This window comes from Cygnus atratus, chromosome 1 (assembly GCF_013377495.2).
Source record: "Cygnus atratus isolate AKBS03 ecotype Queensland, Australia chromosome 1, CAtr_DNAZoo_HiC_assembly, whole genome shotgun sequence".
NCBI classification, from domain to species: Eukaryota; Metazoa; Chordata; class Aves; order Anseriformes; family Anatidae; genus Cygnus; species Cygnus atratus.
Window position 1 is genome coordinate 181,218,666 of NC_066362.1, and position 19,990 is coordinate 181,238,655.

At 37.9% G+C, this 19,990-nt stretch overlaps 1 protein-coding gene across 2 annotated transcripts; it reads left to right on the forward strand.

Annotated features, from left to right (window-relative positions):
* The first annotated feature begins 4 nt into the window (after positions 1-4).
* VPS36 (vacuolar protein sorting 36 homolog) lies at positions 5-19,990 on the forward strand. Of its 2 annotated transcripts, none has more exons than XM_035542429.2 (14): positions 5-285; positions 1,000-1,068; positions 4,650-4,720; positions 5,988-6,102; positions 7,536-7,625; positions 8,870-8,956; positions 12,085-12,117; positions 12,227-12,304; positions 12,718-12,852; positions 13,724-13,789; positions 14,311-14,375; positions 14,958-15,042; positions 17,337-17,413; positions 17,500-19,987. In XM_035542429.2, exons 1-14 carry the CDS (start codon positions 190-192, stop codon positions 17,591-17,593), a joined length of 1,161 nt encoding a protein of 386 aa, XP_035398322.1. In that variant the 5' UTR covers positions 5-189; the 3' UTR covers positions 17,594-19,987. The 2 variants fall into 2 exon arrangements, with proteins under 2 accessions (XP_035398322.1, XP_050566355.1); XM_050710398.1 differs by lacking the exon at positions 5-285 and adding an exon at positions 753-792 and having other exon boundaries at positions 17,500-19,990.

A 19,990-nucleotide genomic window follows, 5' to 3' on the forward strand; every position in this document is an offset into this window, starting at 1 on the left:
GGGGGCGCTGCGCCGCCGCCCTTCTAAAATGGCGGCCGCTCCTCAGGGTGCCGCTGGGGGGTGTTGTGTTAGAGCGGCCCTGCTTGCTCGCTTTTCGGCCGGAGGAGAGCTGAGCAGCGGCGGCCCGAATCGTAGTCGGCCCGAATTTTAGTCGGTCCCTCGCGGGAGGGGAAGGGAGCTTTGGCCGCCATGGACCGCTTCGCCTGGACCAGTGGGTTGCTGGAGCTGGGGGAGACGCTGGTGGTGCAGCAGCGCGGCGTGCGCCTCTATGACGGGGAGGAGAAGGTGATGGAGGCGGCCCAGCGGCGGGCACCCGGCCCAGGGCCGGGAGGGGACGCGGCCGAGGGGAGGACGAGCCCGGGGGACTGCGGGGACCGGCGGGGCTCGGCCCTGTCAGGAGCTCCTCAGGGAGGGGATATGGAGCTGTGGTGCCACGGGCAGCTGCTGGTGCCGTGAGGAGCCATGGTGTCCCCATGTTTTTCACAAATCCTGATTGCTTACTGATAAATCCAATCATTTCTCAACAATAAAACAGGGAGAAAAAACGCTCCTATATGATAAGCAAGAAGATTTCCGGCTAGCCCTAGCTTGTTGTTATTAGGTTGCTTTTGTTTTTGCGGAACTTCTGCTTTCTACTTCTGCTTTCTCTGTCAGCAAATAGTGTTCCAAAGCCAATAGCCCTTTTAAAAATATGATAATTAGGGATGTTTGCATATCTTGCACGGCATATGGAGGGAGGATCCTTCAGGATTTCCTGGGGGAAAGTTTATGCAGTTGAAAAAGGAAGCTTGTGTATATCCATATAATCCCTTTATACTATTTTTTTCTATTTTTTTTCCATTAACATAATTTGTTTTCTAAAAAAAAAAAGCGTTCTCAAAATAATAGCTTATTGTATCTGATTCCAATGTTGTCCTAATGTGTAATGTTTCCAAGTTCAGTGTTTATGCAACGTAGTGGTTAAATCTGTTGTTGACCTGTTTTATTTTTCTTGTTTAGGTGAAATTTGATAGTGGAGTGTTACTACTTAGTACACACAGACTACTTTGGAGGGATCAGAAGAACCATGTAAGTCCCACTTTTGTCTCTTCCATGTCAATCAATTGTAAATTTCATAATAAGCAACTGGTAGCTTGCAATGAAAAAACACTGCACACAGATTTTTGTTCCTTCTATGTATGTTTTGTCTCACACATATAGTCCATTTTTTGGTTCACAGTGGAAAGACAATTTTGTACCAGGAATGTTCTTTCACCCAATGCTGCTTTAATTAAATTGTATGCAGAGATGAGGAGGGATCAAAACAAGTCATATAATTTTTTCTTCTTTAATGGCACACATATAGAGGAAAAGAGTCTAGCACTATGTACTAGAAACTGTTGGTTTTGATAGTGAAGGTGAAAATGTCATGCAGGTTGTGATCTGAATGCTTCTCCCATGCTCCTGGTCTAGCAAGACCCTTTTTTCCTCACTGCATTTCCAAGTCCAAGGTTCCCTGTCTTCTGGTCCCAGCAGATAGTCCCAAACCATGAATTGATGATAGGAGTTCTTTGGTGGCAGTATTATTTTGTACAGGTCTTATATTTCCAACTGCCTCTTGCTGTGCTGAACCATCCCTTCAATAAGCCAGAGCATTTGTCTGTACTACTATGGAGAATTGATTTAGAGGTTAAGCAGCAGTGTTAGAACTGGCAGTGTTAGAACTGCAGTGTAATACCACTGTTAGATGCTTTGTATCTTCAAGCCACAGCCTGAGTTTCTAGGCTAGAAATGGGTATGAAGAAACACAGACAAGTAAGAAGCTCTAAGCATAGACTGAAACAACGTATACCACCTTACAGCTGCAATTGAAGAAGTCCTTCTCAGAACCAGCTTGAATTATGTTTGTCTCGGACACAGTCTTTTAGAAACTTCAGCCACAAACGCCAAAATTCAGACAGAGAGAACTTTTCAAATGTGTGTTATACTCCAGTGAACTAGCTTTTAGCAAGAGTCGCTGCAGTGCCTCTGCACTCAAGGGTAGGGCTATTCCCTACCAATTATCACATCCTTGCTCCAGAGCAGGGAGCTACCAGAGCCTTCTACACATATAGTCACCAAGGATGTTCTGAATTTTGGCAAAGTAACACTTTTTTTTTCCTGTAGGGATTGTTTGCAGGAAAAGCAGACCTGTTTGTAGTTGAAATTTTTCAAAATGCTTTATTTTGAGACCTTGTCCCTAGGTTGGTATTACTGTTAAGTAAGTCAGAGGTTGATTGTCCAGGTCATGAGCTATTCTGTAAATAATAACTAAATAAATGAATGTTTTTTTTTTTTTTGAGCAGTCAGCGTGAGTTAATTTACCTCTTTTAAGCTATCTATTCATCCCTTATTTCTTCATTCACATCTTTTTGTGACAAACGTATGTACTGCAATGTGCATTGCTTCTAATCTTCGCAGTCAGACTTTATACTTGCCTGGAGTAACATTGCATATTTTGGCCTCAGCAAGTCAACAATTTCAACAACTGTCCAGATCTTCATTCTCTCCTTCTCAATAAAAATATGACGTTTCTCTTCTCTTGCTGCTACCTAGGCCACACGGCTCCTTGTACTCTTCAAAGATCATCAAATTTACTTAAGAAACTTGGAGAATAAGAAAATAGTTTTGAGGATTAAATTTAACTCAGCAAAGACTCTGACAAGCTCCAGGGCTGATTAAGAGAAGGGGCAGAAATACACAGATGGCAGAATGTTATAATATGGAAGAAGTTACCCAGTTCTGATCTAGTACAGGTTAATTCTTTCTCAGTAAAGGCACTTTTTTTTTGTTTTTAACTTTAAATCCATAGTACACAAATGACTTTGTTAGTGTGGTAAATGAAGCTGATTCTTTCTTAAGCTTTTAGGAGTGAAGTGTGTAGCACAATGCCCTTTCATTTTCATGGTGAATAGTTGGCTAAACTCAGTTGTGATACATCAGCCTTAGAAACCTTAGGTAGCTTACTAAGAATAAATTTGTAGAAAGTCCCTTTTTATTGTGTCAACAATCGTTAGTAATAAATGGGGCTGCTTCTTGTTAAGTTGACATAGTACAACTTGTTATAAAAACACCTGTTTTACAGCTGCTGTTACATACCATCTACAGTTGAAAAGTATAGAAAATAAGTGACTTCCAAAGGAAAAATTATGTAATTCTTTTAAGTTTGTTACATAGCCCGATTTGCACAGCATTACAAATCATAAAATCATACATAATGTCAACACAGGATGTTAGAGAAATGTATCCAGATAAACTCTTTGATTTCATCTATCCACAGCATTTTTAGCTCGCCTCTCATTTAGTATCACTTCTTGGGAAGAGGAACAGTGGGAAGGAAGGGGTGATTCTAAGTCCTTGTACTTACAGTAAGCTTATAACATTTTGGCTGTGAACTAAATGAGTGAATCACTTTAAAAAGTAGGTATTACATGTAATTGCGGTCTTTTTCAGAAACTTATTTTGTTACAGAAGTGTTTTTTTTGCCTATATTTAAAATGTCTGGAGTTACATGTTCATTGTACAAACTGCTATACTAGCAGCTAACTCTGGAGCCACAGAAGAATCTAAATATTATCTAATATCTAAATATTAAGATTTTCTAGAACAGGAAGTACAACCCATGCTTTTTTTCCCCAGTGAGAGATTTACTCATCAGTAGGAGTTCCTGCATGTAGAATTTTCTAAGCTCTGATTTAATGTGCATTTAATTGTTCCATGCAAAGAACAATTTTGGTAGCAGGGATTGAGAGGACCCCATAACAATGTTCATTGTAATCTAGTGTTAGGGACAGTCGTGTGGTAGATGGAAGAGAGATTGAAAGAGGGAACGCAACCCATGTTTCTGGCATTCTGGGTGACTATCAATCACCAAGCTGTCCTGTGAAAGAAGGCATTCATCAAAGGATATTCACCAAAACAGGACCAGGCACATAATTAGGCTTTGAATTGCTCCCTTGAGCAACTTCTGTCTCAAATACATGTATGAAGAGTTTAGCCTGGGTAGGTTAGTCCTCCACAGATGGATACAGTCTTGTTTCTTGCTCTGCTTTGTTATGTCTAAAGCATAGTTCGATAACTCTGTGTTGAGATTAAGTCCGTGAGGATGGGATAGATGGAGACATTCCTACTTGGTCTATCGCCACTCAAAGGGTAATCTAGCTTTTAGACATTCAGCACTGAGAAGACTGGTGCTTTTGGGTAGCCCTTTGGCTCCCAAAGTAACATCAATGCAAATGTGTTGAGAACCTATGAGAACTGTGCACCAACAGGGATAAGCCACATTCATGTGGAAATTTTAGTGTTTAAAGTTTGAACTTAAATACTGAAGTTTTGCTAATTTCCTGAGGTTTTTATAAATCTAGCCTGAAGTGTCTAAAATCAACACATTTACGTTTAAGTTTATTTTGGTCATCTAGAACTCTGCTTTCAGCTTTTTTTTTTTTTTCTATTTATATTTCTCTTTACTAGGTTGTTTTTGTTCTTACCAACATATTTCATCTGGTGTGTCTCTGGAAGCACCTGCAGAAATCAGTACTGTTTGTGAAATGGGAAAAGAAAACACTTCATTTAAGAGAATGAAAGTCAGGATATGGCTTTGATTTCTCTTGTGTTTGCATTGATTATTCTAGGAATGCTGCATTGCTATACCTCTGTCTCAGGTCGTCTTTATTGAAGAGCAAGCAGCTGGGATAGGAAAAAGGTAAGGTGATAAACATTCTGTTTTTTCTCAGGTGGACACTTAGTCACATACACGTTACGTAGTAATGCATGGTGGGTTCCATTTTTAACCCAAGTTTCCAGACTGACAGCCACTCACTTAAGGTCAAATGTGTAAGAGAGTGATGACAAAGTGGTATTTGATGCAAGTTGTTAAATAACCATCTTGTAATCACTGAAGTATGTATTCCACCTTGCTGTTTTGAGTAGTCATCAACGTCACAGTGATGTTGCCGAATCTGAATTTGAAAGCTAAGTTTAGTCATTTATACACAGAACTGGCTGGGGATAGAAACCCTGCCAGATCCTGTATTATATAACTTTACGTGACCATATGACTGATTTTGAGCTTGGAACTGCTAGCGATGGTTAGAAGGAATTAGTGTTTCCCCTCAACTGGGTAACTAATTCAATATGTTGTGTGTGTGTGAAGAAGTCTTGCAAGAAAAAGATTAACAGGAGAAATTACGTAGTTGACATCTGCTTGCAGCCAGGTAAATAGATGCAGTCAGATAAATAGAATACTGTAATATCCAGGGGGTACCCAGAACAGATCAGGTAATTTACTTATGCCAGAGAAGTCAAATAAATAAAGGCCTATGAAAAAAACTGTCTGTAAAATGAAATGGGAATGGCAGACTTGCAGCCATGCTGTGACAGTGGCCTAGTGTATTCCTAAAATAATGCTATCTCAAGGTTTGTTTTGGTGATGGATGTCATTTTAGACTGTTATTCCCATGCACATTAGCTTTGGATGTTGGTTTTGGACAAATTCACATACAGTGTTTGCAAGTGGCATATACAAGCTAGGCAGATTAAACATAATATTGAGACCTTCCATTTTCCTGTGACAAAGATAGTTTATTTTGGCAGTAATTACTGCAAGTCAAAAGCCAAATCAAATGCGCTGCTTGACAATTAGCTTTTACCTTAAATAACATCATCAGAAATCCTTGTTTGAAATCTGAAGATCTGTTGCATTTAATTCCTGAGAATTGATGGTGTCTATATTTAAAACTTGTGAAATGTTGTTTTAGAGGGTATAGTAGTTTTTATGAAAGGTATTTAAATAAGTCAAAATACTTAAATGTTGATGCACAAATGTAAAGCAGAATTTGACGTGCATCAGTTCATACATGAGATAAAGCTGGTACATTTTTTGATTAAATGGTTAACTTAGATTGTAGAAAAAGGTTTTTTAGATAATAGAAAAAATCTGCTTCTTCTCTTTTGTTTTACTTATTTTTTAGTGCCAAAATAGTAGTTCATCTTCATCCTGCTTCCTCAAACAAAGAGCCTGGTCCGTTCCAAAGCAGCAAATATTCCTACATCAAACTTTCTTTCAAAGAACATGGGCAGATTGAGGTAAGTTTTGTACCATGCAAGCCCAGTACATCAGATCTTTGGACATGTCTTTCTCCTCTTGCTGTGCTAGTGATAATTTTCCATGATCTTTCCATGTTGACTTTTGAGGTGGAGCTTTTTCAATACATCCTTTTTGAAGACAAACACTGAGCCTTCAGGGTTCTATGCTTTGGTTAAATAACAAACAGAATTCCAAAAATGTCAGGAGGTACTGTTAGGCTTCATCCTAATTTTAATAGTTTTGATAAAGTCTTATACTTCCTACACTGTTTTTTTAATTGAACACAATATTTTCCAAAATGATGACTCTGCAATCATCAGTTGTTTAACAGAGTCAAAGATGTTTCTTTGTACCTAACCCTCTACTGAATAGGAATCAAGCAACTTAATCATCTCGCTCATTTTATTGCTGCGTGATTTTAGGTGCCTCATAGCTTTTTTTTGTTTTGTTTTGTTTTTTACCTACCGCTAATCTCAAACACTTTTAGCATTCTAAAAATAATGTAATAGACATTAAAAAGTGTTTTCCTTTTTTCTAAAAAAAAAAAAAAGGGAATTGTCCTCTTTAAAAAAAAAATTCACAGTACAAAATCCTCTCTCGAAGAGACTGAGAATTTAGACTTGGAAAGGTGAAAAAAAACATACAGTTTCCCTGCAGCAAATGAGTTTTTAAGTTGAATTAGTTATAAAGGTCTTATAAATGCATTTGCTTCATCAGACTTGCTTTTATTTCTTTGTGATCAGACTCCAATTTAGGACAAGTGTGGATTTATGCCTAATTATAATTGCATAGGTGTTTTGCCTAATCATAACTTTATTTTAATGTGAATGTTCTTATTTGAAAATCAAACATACTGTGCTTACAGGTGACCTAGCCATACTAGTTACACTCCAGATCATTTTTTTTATGACTTCAGAATACCTCAATGTGAACTTTGAACAACTATAAGATTAGATTTTTCTCTAGATTTTGCTCAGTGGTCAGCACTGACAGTTACCTAATCAACTAATGCCTCCTTGTAGTATTAACATTAAACAAATAACTAGGTAGGTCAGTTACACCTGACCTTATGCTATTCAGTTAACAGATCAATAGAAATTGGATTGATCAACTTTCCTTCCTTTTCAAAGCAGGCCTTTGAGCAAACACTGACATTTTTAGCTTTAGCATGTTTTGGAACACTTTGAATATCTGAAAATGTATTTTACAAGGGAAGTACTCATGGAAGTTTGTAACTGCAATAGTAACTACACCTTTCCTTTCCAATTGTCAAAAATTCACAGTAATGTTGTAGTGTGGATGCGTAGGTGTTACTATGCTTTGTCTTACAGTGAAATTTGATTCATCTGGGAGATGAATCAAGATGCTAAAATACCCAGACATACTCTGCATAGTTTGTGAAACATCTGTTGTCATCCTTCAATGTTTGCAGTTCTATAGACGATTCTCAGAAGAAATCACACAAAGGAGGTGGGAGAACATGCCTGCCGGTCAGACCTTTCAGGTTACCAAAGATCCACAGGTATGTGCAGAGCTTCTGACATCCTTCTGTATGTCACATGTCACTTTGTTTAGTTTGAAATCATTATCTGCATGTAATCTTGTTTCCAGTTAATGCCACCCCCATATAGTGCATCTGTCAAATACAGAACATTAAAAAAATAATTATATAATTGTTTGGAACCTGTGTGTATGTGATTTATATTCTAATTGGACAGTTGTTATTATGGAGAATCTCTTTGTCATATGTTAGATTGCCTTTTTTTATTTGTCTGCATACTTCTAGGTTAAAAACTGATAAACAGATGGGTGTTTTTTCTATATATGAGTGTGTTGTATATATGAATACATAGTGTATGTAGTAGTATGGATGAAATAGGATGATTTAATGATTGCTCAACGTCAAATCATGTGTGTCCTCCTCTGTAAATATAGTACCTATCGACACAGTTTCTCCATCCCTGGAGGTGTTCAAGGCCAGGCTGGATGGGGCTTTGGGCAACCTGGTCTGGTGGGAGGTGTCCCTGCCCATGGCAGGGCGTTTGAACTTGATGGGCTTTAAGGTCCTTTCCAACACAAACAGTTCTGTGATTCTGTGATAGTCACATTTCATAGACTGATGGGGAAGCCTGTACCCTGTGCCACAAATCACGTAATGAAAATGCCTTGCTTCCTGTTCTTACTGGGTAACAGCAATCATTAATGCCCCTGCTAAGCTTTGCAGTCAGATTTGAGGGCTGACACTAGTGCCACTTAAGTGGCCTACTTTCTAAAACATTTAGTATCAAAAAGTTCACCATCACCTCCATGCTGATGCATCTCAGCAAGGAAAATTAGACTACATTTAGCATTGTGTTTCTGTGGCTACATTTCTTTAGATTCAGTTTCCTGTGGTACTCATGTTTAGATGTGCTCATGCATTTCCATGGTCTGTAGTGTAGATGTTCACATGGACTTGAGAGGCTTTAATTGGGATGAACTGGAATGCTCAGTCAAGATCGTGCTATTAAGCATATTGAAATTAATAGCTTTAATATAATAACCATCGTCTATACTACAGCAAGTTCATAGTTGCTTTATGCATATTGTTTAATTTTTGACTCTGATTTAAAAATGTACTCTCAAGAAATACATGAATTATTGTATGTACGGTATCAGCTCCTTGGAGGAATATTTCTGTCTTCTAATACAAGCTTTTACACACTGAGGCGGATGAGAAAACTTAGCGTTTCCTATTTTGATTCTTTACATTATTCTCTTTTGCAGGCAGGAAGAACAAGAGCTATAGGAATTGTAGGGATTGAAAGGAAATTAGAAGAAAAAAGAAAAGAGACTGACAAAAACATTTCCGAGGTAAATACTACTGTAGTTTCAAGGTCAGCCACCTGTCTGAGCTATTTACATTTATTCACACTTTCTTTTAGGGGCAGCTGAGACTATTGTTTTTGTTGAGAAATCTGAATTGACTAAGAGTATATATTTTTAACATCTTTTTTTAATGGGTTTTTCAAAATATATAAGGGGTATTTCATGTACACAGTCCTTTCCAGAAGATTGTTGTTTGGAAATACTGCTGTGTATTCATGAAATTAGTTTCGATACAATTAGAAATCTGTGTTCAGCGAGTTTTTCATCAGGAGAAGCAGAACACAGAGGCAGCTACAGAAAGAGACCTTTACAAGTGTCTTTTTCTGTTTGTACAGCTAAGGTTGGTTTCAGTTGAAAATTTAATATGTATTAAGAAGAACATGCTGAACTAAGGGCACGTAAGTGTGGTGCAGTTATGTTTTCATCATATAAATATTCATTTTTTTTAAATGTTAGACTTAGGTTTATAATTATAGCAGTGCTCAGTAGTCGAGGCGCCAGCGAGATGTTACAAGTATCTATGCAAAGTAGGTGGGCTGGATGGAGACTGTCCTGTTTCCCAGAAACAGGACAGCAGTTGAACTTCAGATGCCAATACCGATGGACAACAGAATCCATTAATTTCGTCACTGAAGATCTCTCAAATGTATCTGGGAGCAATATCCTCAGAAATAGTCTGATTCTGTCTTGTTAACAGAGATTGGTACGTAGGTTGATGCAGAAGTGCTCGTAAACTGTCTACAGCTGATGGATTCTTATGGTAAAGCTTTATGGGATTCAGCATGCTGTGATGATAAAGGCATTTGCTATTCTGATGTATAAGAAAAAATATATCTAGCAGTTTTGTAGGCAGAATGTTGTTTCAGATACTGCTAGAATTTTTTCTGTTTATTAAGAACAACATAGTGAATGAAGTTCTGTGTGTGGTTCAAAAGGCATTGTGGTTGTATGTGAGTCCGTATAGTTCAAACGGTATTGTCTGGTTATTTTTTCCGTTCGTAGCTTTTTCAGAGAGTAAAAGAACTCCATTTGTAAGCGTTGTATGAACGGAGGAAAGTCATGACTTGTAAAATCCTGCCTTCCTCCAGCTTTAAATGTTATAGATGACTTAATTTTAAAAAATGGTGCCCTGGCTTCCAGGAAAAGGCTTCCTGCATCTGCTGTTCGCTGCTGATAAGAATCCGGTTCTTTAGCCTTTTGTTTATCTGAGGAAGTTCCTGTTAGGTGTGTGCACATTCCCCTTTGTTTCCAGGCCTGCCCTCATGAGTCAGCCGGGGGAGGAGTTAGACACAGCATGCTGTTTATTTAGCTAAATCGAGGGTTCTTTTGATTAACAGTGTTTTCATGCACGTTGTAGAGATTAGAAATAAGCTGGGAAAAGCCTCTTTAGAAAACTTTATCATTTACAAGTACAGTAGAAGGATCTAAATTACACTAAAGATTGGGAAATTTATTGTAAATTACTGTATTTGGCAGATTGGGATGCAGGAAGAAATATTCCACTTAATTTTGGATATGTAACTGAGGTACCAAGCGTTAAGAGGCTAGACTTCTGCAATCAGTCACTTGCACCATTAGGAGGGATTTGGATGAAATCCAAATCTCTGTCCCTTCCCAGAGACATCTTTCTCCTCTTGTGTGGAGCCTCAAACCAACAAGCTTCTGACTCAGGTGCCTAAATGTAAATGGGAACAATACAGTGTTACTGCATAAGTTCTGCTAAAACTTGTCTCTCTAGTGGGGGATTAGTCAGAATGAGCTAGGAAGATACTAAATTGCACAGAAGCACTGGCTAGAAATTGTTGGCAAGATGCATCTGTTGTCATTTGATGTACTGTAACTGAACTACCTTCTTTATTTGCGGCTGGAGAGACCGGGTGCTGCTGTCAGGCAAGCTTTACTTGAAAAGGCTCTAGAGCTTTTCCCACACCAGTTATTCAAAAAAGGAGGTTTGGAAAGGTTCACCACCCAGGCAGGTTGTCATGTGCTTGAGAGAGCTGAGCTGAAGGCTCAGTGTTGCTGAGGCTGGCAGAATGAGAGTTGCTCTTAAATAGCTTAAACGTATTTGTTAACTTTTTTTGGTTGAAATGCACCATATTTTTTTTAATACCAGTTGGTTATCATTACTGAAGTTTTTAACTTTTACTATACTTTCAGCTTGCTTTTATATGTTTTATTGCAGCCTGAAAATGCCCTTTGCAGATAGTTGTAGATCTGTTGCATTTGAGACCATCGCAGTTTGCTAAGCTTAACAGACTTGAAGCCATCATGGTCTTATGATGAGTGTCCAGTTTATTACATAGCTTTGTGGAAACGATAAAATTTCTCAGACTACAAAAAAAAGTACAGATCTGTTTTTATTTAAGCATGTGTTTTGCTTTCTAGGTCCAACAACTAGAGCTTTCAGAAGATGTTTTTAAATATTTTTTTAAACTTAACTTATATAACTCTGGTTGTCTCATGGGCATTATTTCATTCATTTTAACTGTTTTTGTTTATTATGGGAGCATCACTATTCCTTTGTGTACATAAGTGAAAAGATGTTGACACGTTTTCAGAGATTTTGTCTCTGGCATACATGTGTCTCTACTGTATACATGTGAAAGAATGTATCCTCTTCCTTGGTTATTTTAAAGGAACTACAGACTTTCTTACTGACTTAATAACATCTACTCAATAAACTAAAATTGTCTTATCAGGAGGATTTTTTTTCTGTAGCTTTAGATCTGGCTAGCTGTTGTCCAGAAACAATAGATCTCTTTGAGGATTAACTGGTTGAAGGAAACCAACCTCAATATCTCACTGGTCCTCCCTATTGTATGGGCTTTATAAACCATAATGAGCTAATGTACACACTAGAAAAGTGTACGATTGTTTGATTTTTGTTTTCCTTCATTCTTTGTTGTTTATGGATTGTATCACTTTGATTTGTAGACCTGTATGAAACAAACTTTTCATACATCAAGGAACTATGTATAACATACAACATACTAATCTATAGTGGTAGCAGCTCTTACAATTAGCTCAAATAGGTGTACAAAGGCAGTTCACTGTATCTATGAAGCTGAATGCTGTAATGATACTGACTGGGAATGTCTTGCGTTTCATTTCAGGCTTTCGAGGACCTTAGTAAACTAATGGAGAAGGTATGGCGTGTGTGACTCATCACAGTAGACTTATGCTTGTTTTCTCAGTTTTAAACATGTTTTCTGTGTTGAGCTGAAAGTTGATTTATCTATGTGTCTTCCTTGATAGGCTAAGGAAATGGTGGAGTTATCCAAGTCAATAGCTAATAAGATTAAAGAAAAGCAAGGTGACATCACCGAGGATGAGGTAAATGAATCTTGTTTCTAGAATCAACAGAAATGTTTCTATGCAAAGCAAAAGCTATCCTTTTAATAAATTCTATGTTAATAAAGAATAATTGAATGCTTTTTCTTTTAAATGCTAGTTAAAGAGACTTCACTGTTTGATGTTAGTGTTTACTTTGACCCTTTTTTTTTTTAAACAAAGATTTTGCTGCCTTTGCATAGAGAATGATGACAGTTTTCTGCTTTTCATTGGTGGTTTGCTGCTGAAAAATAAGTTGTATTAGTGTTGCCTTCACTTTGCTAGTAATTGACTTTATCGGCAGGAAACCAATTGGGTTTACTCACTGAAACTGTCTTGTAATAATAAAATCAAAGTGTTTTAAAAATGAGAATCATGCACTAGCTAATGTACTTTTAATTTATTTATTTGTTTAGACCATTAGGTTCAAATCATACCTGCTGAGTATGGGTATAGCTAATCCAGTCACTAGGGAAACGCATGGATCTGGTACACATTACCACATGCAACTGGCGAAACAACTAGCTGGAATGCTGCAGACACCATTAGAGGTAAAGTACCTAATTGTGCACCAGTGTTTTCTGTGTGTTGCTGAATTTGGATGTAAATGTGTTTTGGGTGTATTACAGTGCCTATTTTTAAAGGTTCAGAGTTAGCAGCACAGCCTTGTATTGAGCGTTTATGGAAGGAATCTATATCCTCTTTCCAATTGAGAAAATTTAAGTGTACGATTTTTTGTTTGGAGTAATGGCATCTTGGTTTCTAATTCATGAAATGTTGGTGGTATCTAGTAAATCACATTAGCAGCCTTTCTGTTTGAACCACCTTTATTTCTTCCCACAGAGTATTATTCTTTTTAGAAAGAAACAACAGTAACTTTGAAAAGATAAGCAGTCATTCTTCAGACTGTTTAAAAATTCTGTACTTATTCTCTCTCAGTAATGCATCATATTTTAATTTATCTGAAGCTCTCAGAGTTCAAGATTATTGCCAAAAAGCTTGATTTCCTTTCGAAACTTCTAAGTCTGTATGTCTCCTAAGAAACATATAGTATGTTTTGTGAAATAAATGTGCTACCTGCTATGATCAGAAGGACAAACTGTCTGAAAAGTAAAAGCTCTAAGTTGATCGATAGATTTAATATATTGAAATTCTTTGTTCCCGTGACTTATTCTTTATGGTAACTCAAAGTAACTCTCAGTTTCTGGATATAGTATCATTTTTTTTACATTTTAAAATGATTAGAGAAAGATATCATCTAACAAATTAATACTAAAAATGTGGTATTGTCCTGGGTAGCTTTTTTATTAAAGGTCATCGTTTAGCTCCTCAGTTTTAGCTGTTTAATCAGTCAAATGCAAGTTAAGATACTGCGTTTACTAGATTAATACTATTTCTCTTACCAGTCTTGTACTTACACAGGAGAGAGGAGGAATCATGTCGCTCACAGAAGTGTACTGTCTGGTAAATCGTGCACGAGGACTAGAGGTGAGAAGTTGGTTTGTCTTAAATATTTTGTAAAATGTACTTCCTTTATAAGGTAATTGAAGAGTAAGTGCAGAAGTATTCCCTACCAATTGCTCACTAACAACAAGAAGTGATAAGCCCTTCATTAAAATGAGGAATGTTCACCATTTTCCTTTCTCCTCCTTCCACGTAATGGTTGTGTTCTCTGTAGTTTGTCATAATGTATGCTGCCTTTTATAATACTGTATAAAAGAAATAATCCATCCTTATCTAGAAAGAAAACTGTAAGGACAGAATACTAAAGAATAGGGATTGTTTTTCCAAAGTACATCAATTTTCTCTGCAAACAGGGCAAGAAGGAGCATTACAGAAAACATAGCAAGGGATCAGGAAGGAGTGTAGAAGCCAAGAGAGTAGACAACAGTGTAAAAGAAAAAAAAAGAACAAAATTATGTAATCTGGTGTGTATTATAGCTGTAGTTGTTGTAACTTTTACTGATACTGGAATTGCAAACTGTGAATAAACGTTTTACTATTTTTAGTTGCTCTCACCTGAAGATCTAGTAAATGCTTGTAAGATGCTGGAGTCACTGAAATTACCACTAAGGTAAGAGATTTACAGATGTACTTATAAAACATAGTACTCGCAAGTCAGGCTCAATACTTTACCTGCCTACAGTAGCTATTTTTTTTAACAAAGTCATCCAGGAGCTGTTTAATGCACCAACATCCACTCTATATTAAAATATTAATTTTTAACTGTCTTTCACTTTGTCTGCTATGGATATGTAGAATATGTAGCAGTATGAATGAAATAGGATGACTGATTGCTCCATGTCAAACCATTTATGTCCTGCTTTGTTGATATTGCCTATCAACATAGTTCCCCATCCCTGGAAGTGTTCAAGGCCAGGTTGGATGAAGCCTGGTGTAGTGGAAGGTGTCCCTTCCCATGGCAGCGGGGTAGGAATTGGATTGTGCCTTCTGGCACAAGCCATTCTGTAACTTTTTTGAGACTGAGAAAAGTGTTTAACTAATGCTAGGCGTATGCCCAGCTCTTGCCTGTCTCTTAAGGCTTTGAAGATGCTTTTAATTTTACGTTCATTTTACACAGCTTTTTTTTTCTTTTTGAATGTGGTTATAACTGTGTGACTGGATTTTTTAGTAACTTTGACTCTCCTGATTTTAGGCTTCGGATATTTGACAGTGGTGTGATGGTGCTTGAGCTCCAGTCTCACAACGAAGAGGAAATGGTAGCTTCTGCTTTAGAGACGGTAAGTGAACTTCACTTCCTTCAGTGTTCAGACTGTGCTGGGGATACTTAAATACATTAGGTATAAAAATGTAAAATACAGGACCTCCTTTTGAGGTTTTAAAATACAAAATATTGCACTTCCAAAATCTTCTAACAGTAATACTTAAATAGCACTTCTCATCTTCAAAATGCTGTGCAGGCAAGAGTCTTAGTCATTGCTTTTTCCTAAAGGAATAAAACACTTTACCATCTCTTTTCAAACTTCATTAACCTTTAACCTTCCTCCAGATCTTTTGCGCTGTAGGATAAAATTCATGGTGTATATTAAGCATGTAACTTAACAAAAGTGGACTTCGGTCTCTCTACACAACGTGCTTAAAGGTAGTGAAAGTAGCTCTTAAATGTTGATATGGCTAGTTGTTTGGTTTGGGTTTATTTTGTAAAATAGCACATCGTGTGTGTAACACCTTATACTGAGTTTGCTGTAAAGAACACTCAGTTGCAGAGTAATACATAGAGAATTAAGCTGGCTTCATCAGGAGAAAAAAAAGTAGCATAGATCGCTCAGGGTGGTAAACACTCCTGGTCTTGCTACGTCTTGACTCTTTAAAGTGCTGCTGTCCCATTAATGTGGTGCATTTTCCTATATGTTTTCCAGTGGGATGTGAATTTGTTTTTCACAAAGCTGAATGAAGGATGGTTGGGTGTATTTAAAGTTAGGCATAAGTCAAAAAGGACTTTGACTTGGGCACTCAAAGAAGAAAAAGTAGAGCTATCACCGGCATCTTCTCACTTGATTTATCAAGTGGACTCTTCAGTGTGGCTTTATGTGATTGGTACTGTTAGAGCACTCTCTCACCAAAGAGATCTTCTAGATAAGAGGAATGTGTATAGCTGTCTAAAAAATACCTTCTTCAATTATCAAAATTAAGACACTTAAATATTTCAGTTGTTAATCCTTTCAATTTTTGTTACATTTACAGAAAAATACCTAGTCCATTTCAGTCTTTTAATATATATATTTTTCCAAATTAATTTCTTGCCTTCAGTAAGAGGGCTTATCACTGAAAGGAAAGGAAAGGCCTTTTCTTAATAAATGAGGTCAACCACAAAAAGCAACAGATGGTGGATTTGTTAATGAGGTGCCTTTTTTCTTTTATTTTTGTAACATGGGGCTTTGACTTCATAGAAGAATGGAAGGGAGAGGCTTTGAGTGAGGAAGGCTAGCCCATAAGGGAAAGGGAAGATGAGATCAGAATAGTGGCCAAAAGCTCCCTGTGCTTAAATTATAATGTGCAGTAACTTGAAACTTCTGAGAAAAAAAAATGAAAGGAAATCGCAGGATTTCAGAGAGGAGAGTGATGTGGTTTAGAATGGCTGGCGAAGACAGGAAATGACGTGGAAGTCAATGGGAGCCAAAGTCACTCTTGATGAGAGTGGTGGTTTGGGAAGGAAAAATAGTTAATGACCCATATGCCATATTAGATTGTATAGCTGACTTCCAGTACTCAGATGCAATCGTTTATGGTCATGAAATCCGAAGTTAGGACTAATTCAATCTGAGTTTCTGCAAAAGGAATACTGCTGCTCAGGGAGTGCTGAGAATGACGCAGAGTAAATCCCTCCCCACCTGGTTATGTGGGAAGCAGGAAATGGCAACTACATGTGGATGTGAAAGTTTGCTTTAATCAGTGGAGAAATGGAAGAAATAATTCGTAGCTAATAAATCAAATGTTTATATAGGAAATTCAATGCAGTAATAATCCTGGACTTAACATTTTGTATTTTAAGTGTCCGCATGCCAACCTGTGTGAGAAGGCTTCATTTTCGCATGTATCAACCAGTGTGATTGAGACAATGGGACCAAAGTTTTGAGTCCCAAGACTGAAACAGTCTTTTCTGTTATCCGAATGTGATGGTGGCTTTTACTGATCCCACTAGTAGGCCATAATGTAGGGTGGAGTAAGAAGGTTTTGGGATTTAATACATCCAGTACAGATACCTTAATTCAACTCAAATTCCCCACCTCCCTTTAAGATGATGTGAATTTCTAAATGGACGAGCTGTTCTGCCCTGCTGGCTTTTATTTCCTCACTTGAGCTTCACAGTCTGCAGAATCGCTTAGTACAGTTGAGCTGTGTAAATACTAATTGTTACAGAATGCTGCTGTCTGTGAGCTATTTTTTAAAATGCAAACAAACTAGTTGTCTTCACAAGAGATTTGCTACCAATTTATCACTTCACAAGGCTAGACCTGACTGAGTTGCTATTTTAATGCCCTCGTTTGTTTATCTGTGTGTTTGTTTTTGATAGGTATCTGAAAAAGGTTCTCTCACAGCTGATGAGTTTGCAAAGCTGGTGGGGATGTCTGTTCTCTTAGCCAAAGAAAGGTAAGTAATAATTGTTGTGTTTAATAATGCCTTCGTTATCAAGTTGTCCTCAACTAATGCAACAAATCTTCTTTTGCTTTCTTTAGGCTGCTTCTCGCTGAGAAGATGGGCCATCTTTGCAGAGATGATTCGGTGGAAGGCTTGAGATTCTACCCAAATTTATTTCTAACGCAAAGCTAATGTAGTTTGTGTACATCTGCTATGTAACAGTTGAACATGAGAGCAGAGGGCAAAACCCTTGCCACAACTGACTTCAAAAAATTTTTACTTTTTGTCAACTGCAACAGTGGCGAACATTGCAATGCTTTACAGTTCTCAGGTATTTCAAGTGCTGAATGAATCTTCTTATGCAGAACCAAAAGAAAATAGGAATCACTAGGTCAGAAGCGTAGTAATTGTCTCAAGCTGGCTAGCTCATGTTTCAGGTCTTATTTGATGTGCTCTGTAACTTCTCATTTCAAGAAAAATGAGATGAAGATTCCACACAAGTGAAAGTGGAGAGAATACCCCCGTAGCCTGCCATGAGCGTCGGCACCCAGAACATAGGTTATTGCATACTCCAATTTCAGTTTGTTTATGTCTAGGGCAACAAAGCAGACAGATGCATCCGTAGCGATAAGAACAGTAACTTTAGTGTGTACCGAGGTATAAGGAACAAGATGGTGTAGCCTAACCCCTTCTCCCTGAAGTGATGAAGTAATCTGAGAGGATCTTGGGATTCTTTACGCCCTGAGACAGAAAGAACCTGCTGCAGGAGAGATTAACAGATGTTATGTGAATCTAGAAAGCATTGTTCATTTTGTCATGTCTTATGCTAATATCTGACAGAAGCATTGTTAGTACAGACTTCCTCCCTTCTCTTTCTTTGCCATCTCCCTTCCTGTCTCATTGTGTTGCGCTTTGGGTGCACTTTCTCTGTCCTCTCTTTACATCGTGCGGTGTAGTAGCCTCCTGTCACTTTACCAGACTCAGTGCTCTAAAGTGCTTGGTTTTTGTCTTTTACTTCAACGAAAGATCAGCCTGTTACCGTTTCGGAGAGACGGTTCATTTTGCTTGTGCCTCGTATGCCAAAATTAATGTACTTTCAATATTGAAGGGAGGAGGAAGACTATCGCCCTATGTTTAGTAGTCAGGAGTTATCTTTCTGTGTGGTATTCCTCACCCTGTGTTCAGACTGAATGCAATTTGATGCCCTCAGCTTTCATAACTCCAGTGGAGTTGTTCTATTACCTGAAAATCTGTCATGGTAATAATGATCATAGGATGTTTATGATCCACGTCAGTTAAATTTTCAGCTTTTTGAAATGACCAGTTTTAGTAAATAAAAATAATTCAAGTTATGGGCAAGGACAACATATGCAACTGCATTATGGCTGTAAAGCCAAATCAGCATCACAGAAAAGGTGAGAAAGGTGTGTGTGTGTGTTTTGCAACCTGAAAATGTTGTCAGAGCTATTTGTTACCATAGCTCAAACAGGGTTAAGAACCTGGGAACAATGAGTTCAGTGTGGAGATCCCTACGGTGCTGATGCTTTTGATTTGTCAGATGTTCATTTAAATCTAGAGAACTGTATCCTCTTATCCTTGTCACTAGCAGACTTTTATGGAGCGCTTTCTTTAGGGCGGTTTTCCTCTGTGTTTCACGAAAGTGGCTAGAACTAATGGATTTGGCGCAGCTGAAAGAACTGTTCCCCACCATTCTTACTGTGTTACCCATCTAGTACCGTCTGTCCAGGAGCCGTATGGCCTGCTGCTTTCCCTCACCGTCCCCACAACCCACAGAAGAGATCTATGCGAGGTACTTCAGGCAACATCTGTCTAAGAAAGGACTGGAAGTTGAGAAATGCCGAAGCAAAAAGCTGGTTCGTGAAGGCTGTTTCTCGTGCGTGATACCCAAACCTGCCAAGGGGAGACCAGTGGTTTGTGGGCCTGAACCTCTCCCCACAAGGGGGCATGTCTTCTGCCGGAAACACAAAGACAAAGGAAATGAATGCAAAGTGTAAACTTCCAGCCTCTGTTGCTCCAACCCAGAGCATTTCGGTATCTTAATTAAGCAATAACAATACGATGTATTTAGAATGGTGGTACCTTCTTGAGCGTTTTGTTCCCAAGATTTTCCTAGATTTTTTTTTCTTCCTGTAGGGAAGAAATCTAGCGGCCAGATCGTACAGCTGGTTTAAAATTTAAACACAAACAAGAGAAAATGACTGCCAGAAAGTAATAAAAATTAAAAGATTTTTCTTAAATAGACTGTTCTGTGAGTTTTTTCTTCCTAAATGTTTTGGGACAGCTTTAAAGTTTTTACACATCAAAATCTTGTGGTTGTTTTCTGTGTTTGTTTTTTTTTTTTTTCCCCTCCAACCTTGATGTTTCTATGAGATTTTTGCTGTCTGATTTCTACCCAGAAGGGTAGAGGTCAGGTTCAATTTAAAATTAAAAGGTAGAATTAAATGCAGCTAAAATGCCCTGGTTCTGTTGCTTAGTAGCCTGTGACGTATCAGAGGCTACAATGACAAAACTGTAGATGCCCATGGAAGCGCAGACTGGCTCCCTCGTGAAGTCAGAGTCAGACCCACA

Coding starts and splice junctions, on each gene's coding strand:
- VPS36 (XM_035542429.2), top strand. CDS start 190: ATGGACCGCTTCGCCTGGACCAGTGGGTTGCTGGAGCTGGGGGAGACG. Junction 4,721..5,987: donor GCAGCTGGGATAGGAAAAAG/GTAAGGTGATAA, acceptor CTTATTTTTTAG/TGCCAAAATAGTAGTTCATC. Junction 12,305..12,717: donor GTGACATCACCGAGGATGAG/GTAAATGAATCT, acceptor TTATTTGTTTAG/ACCATTAGGTTCAAATCATA.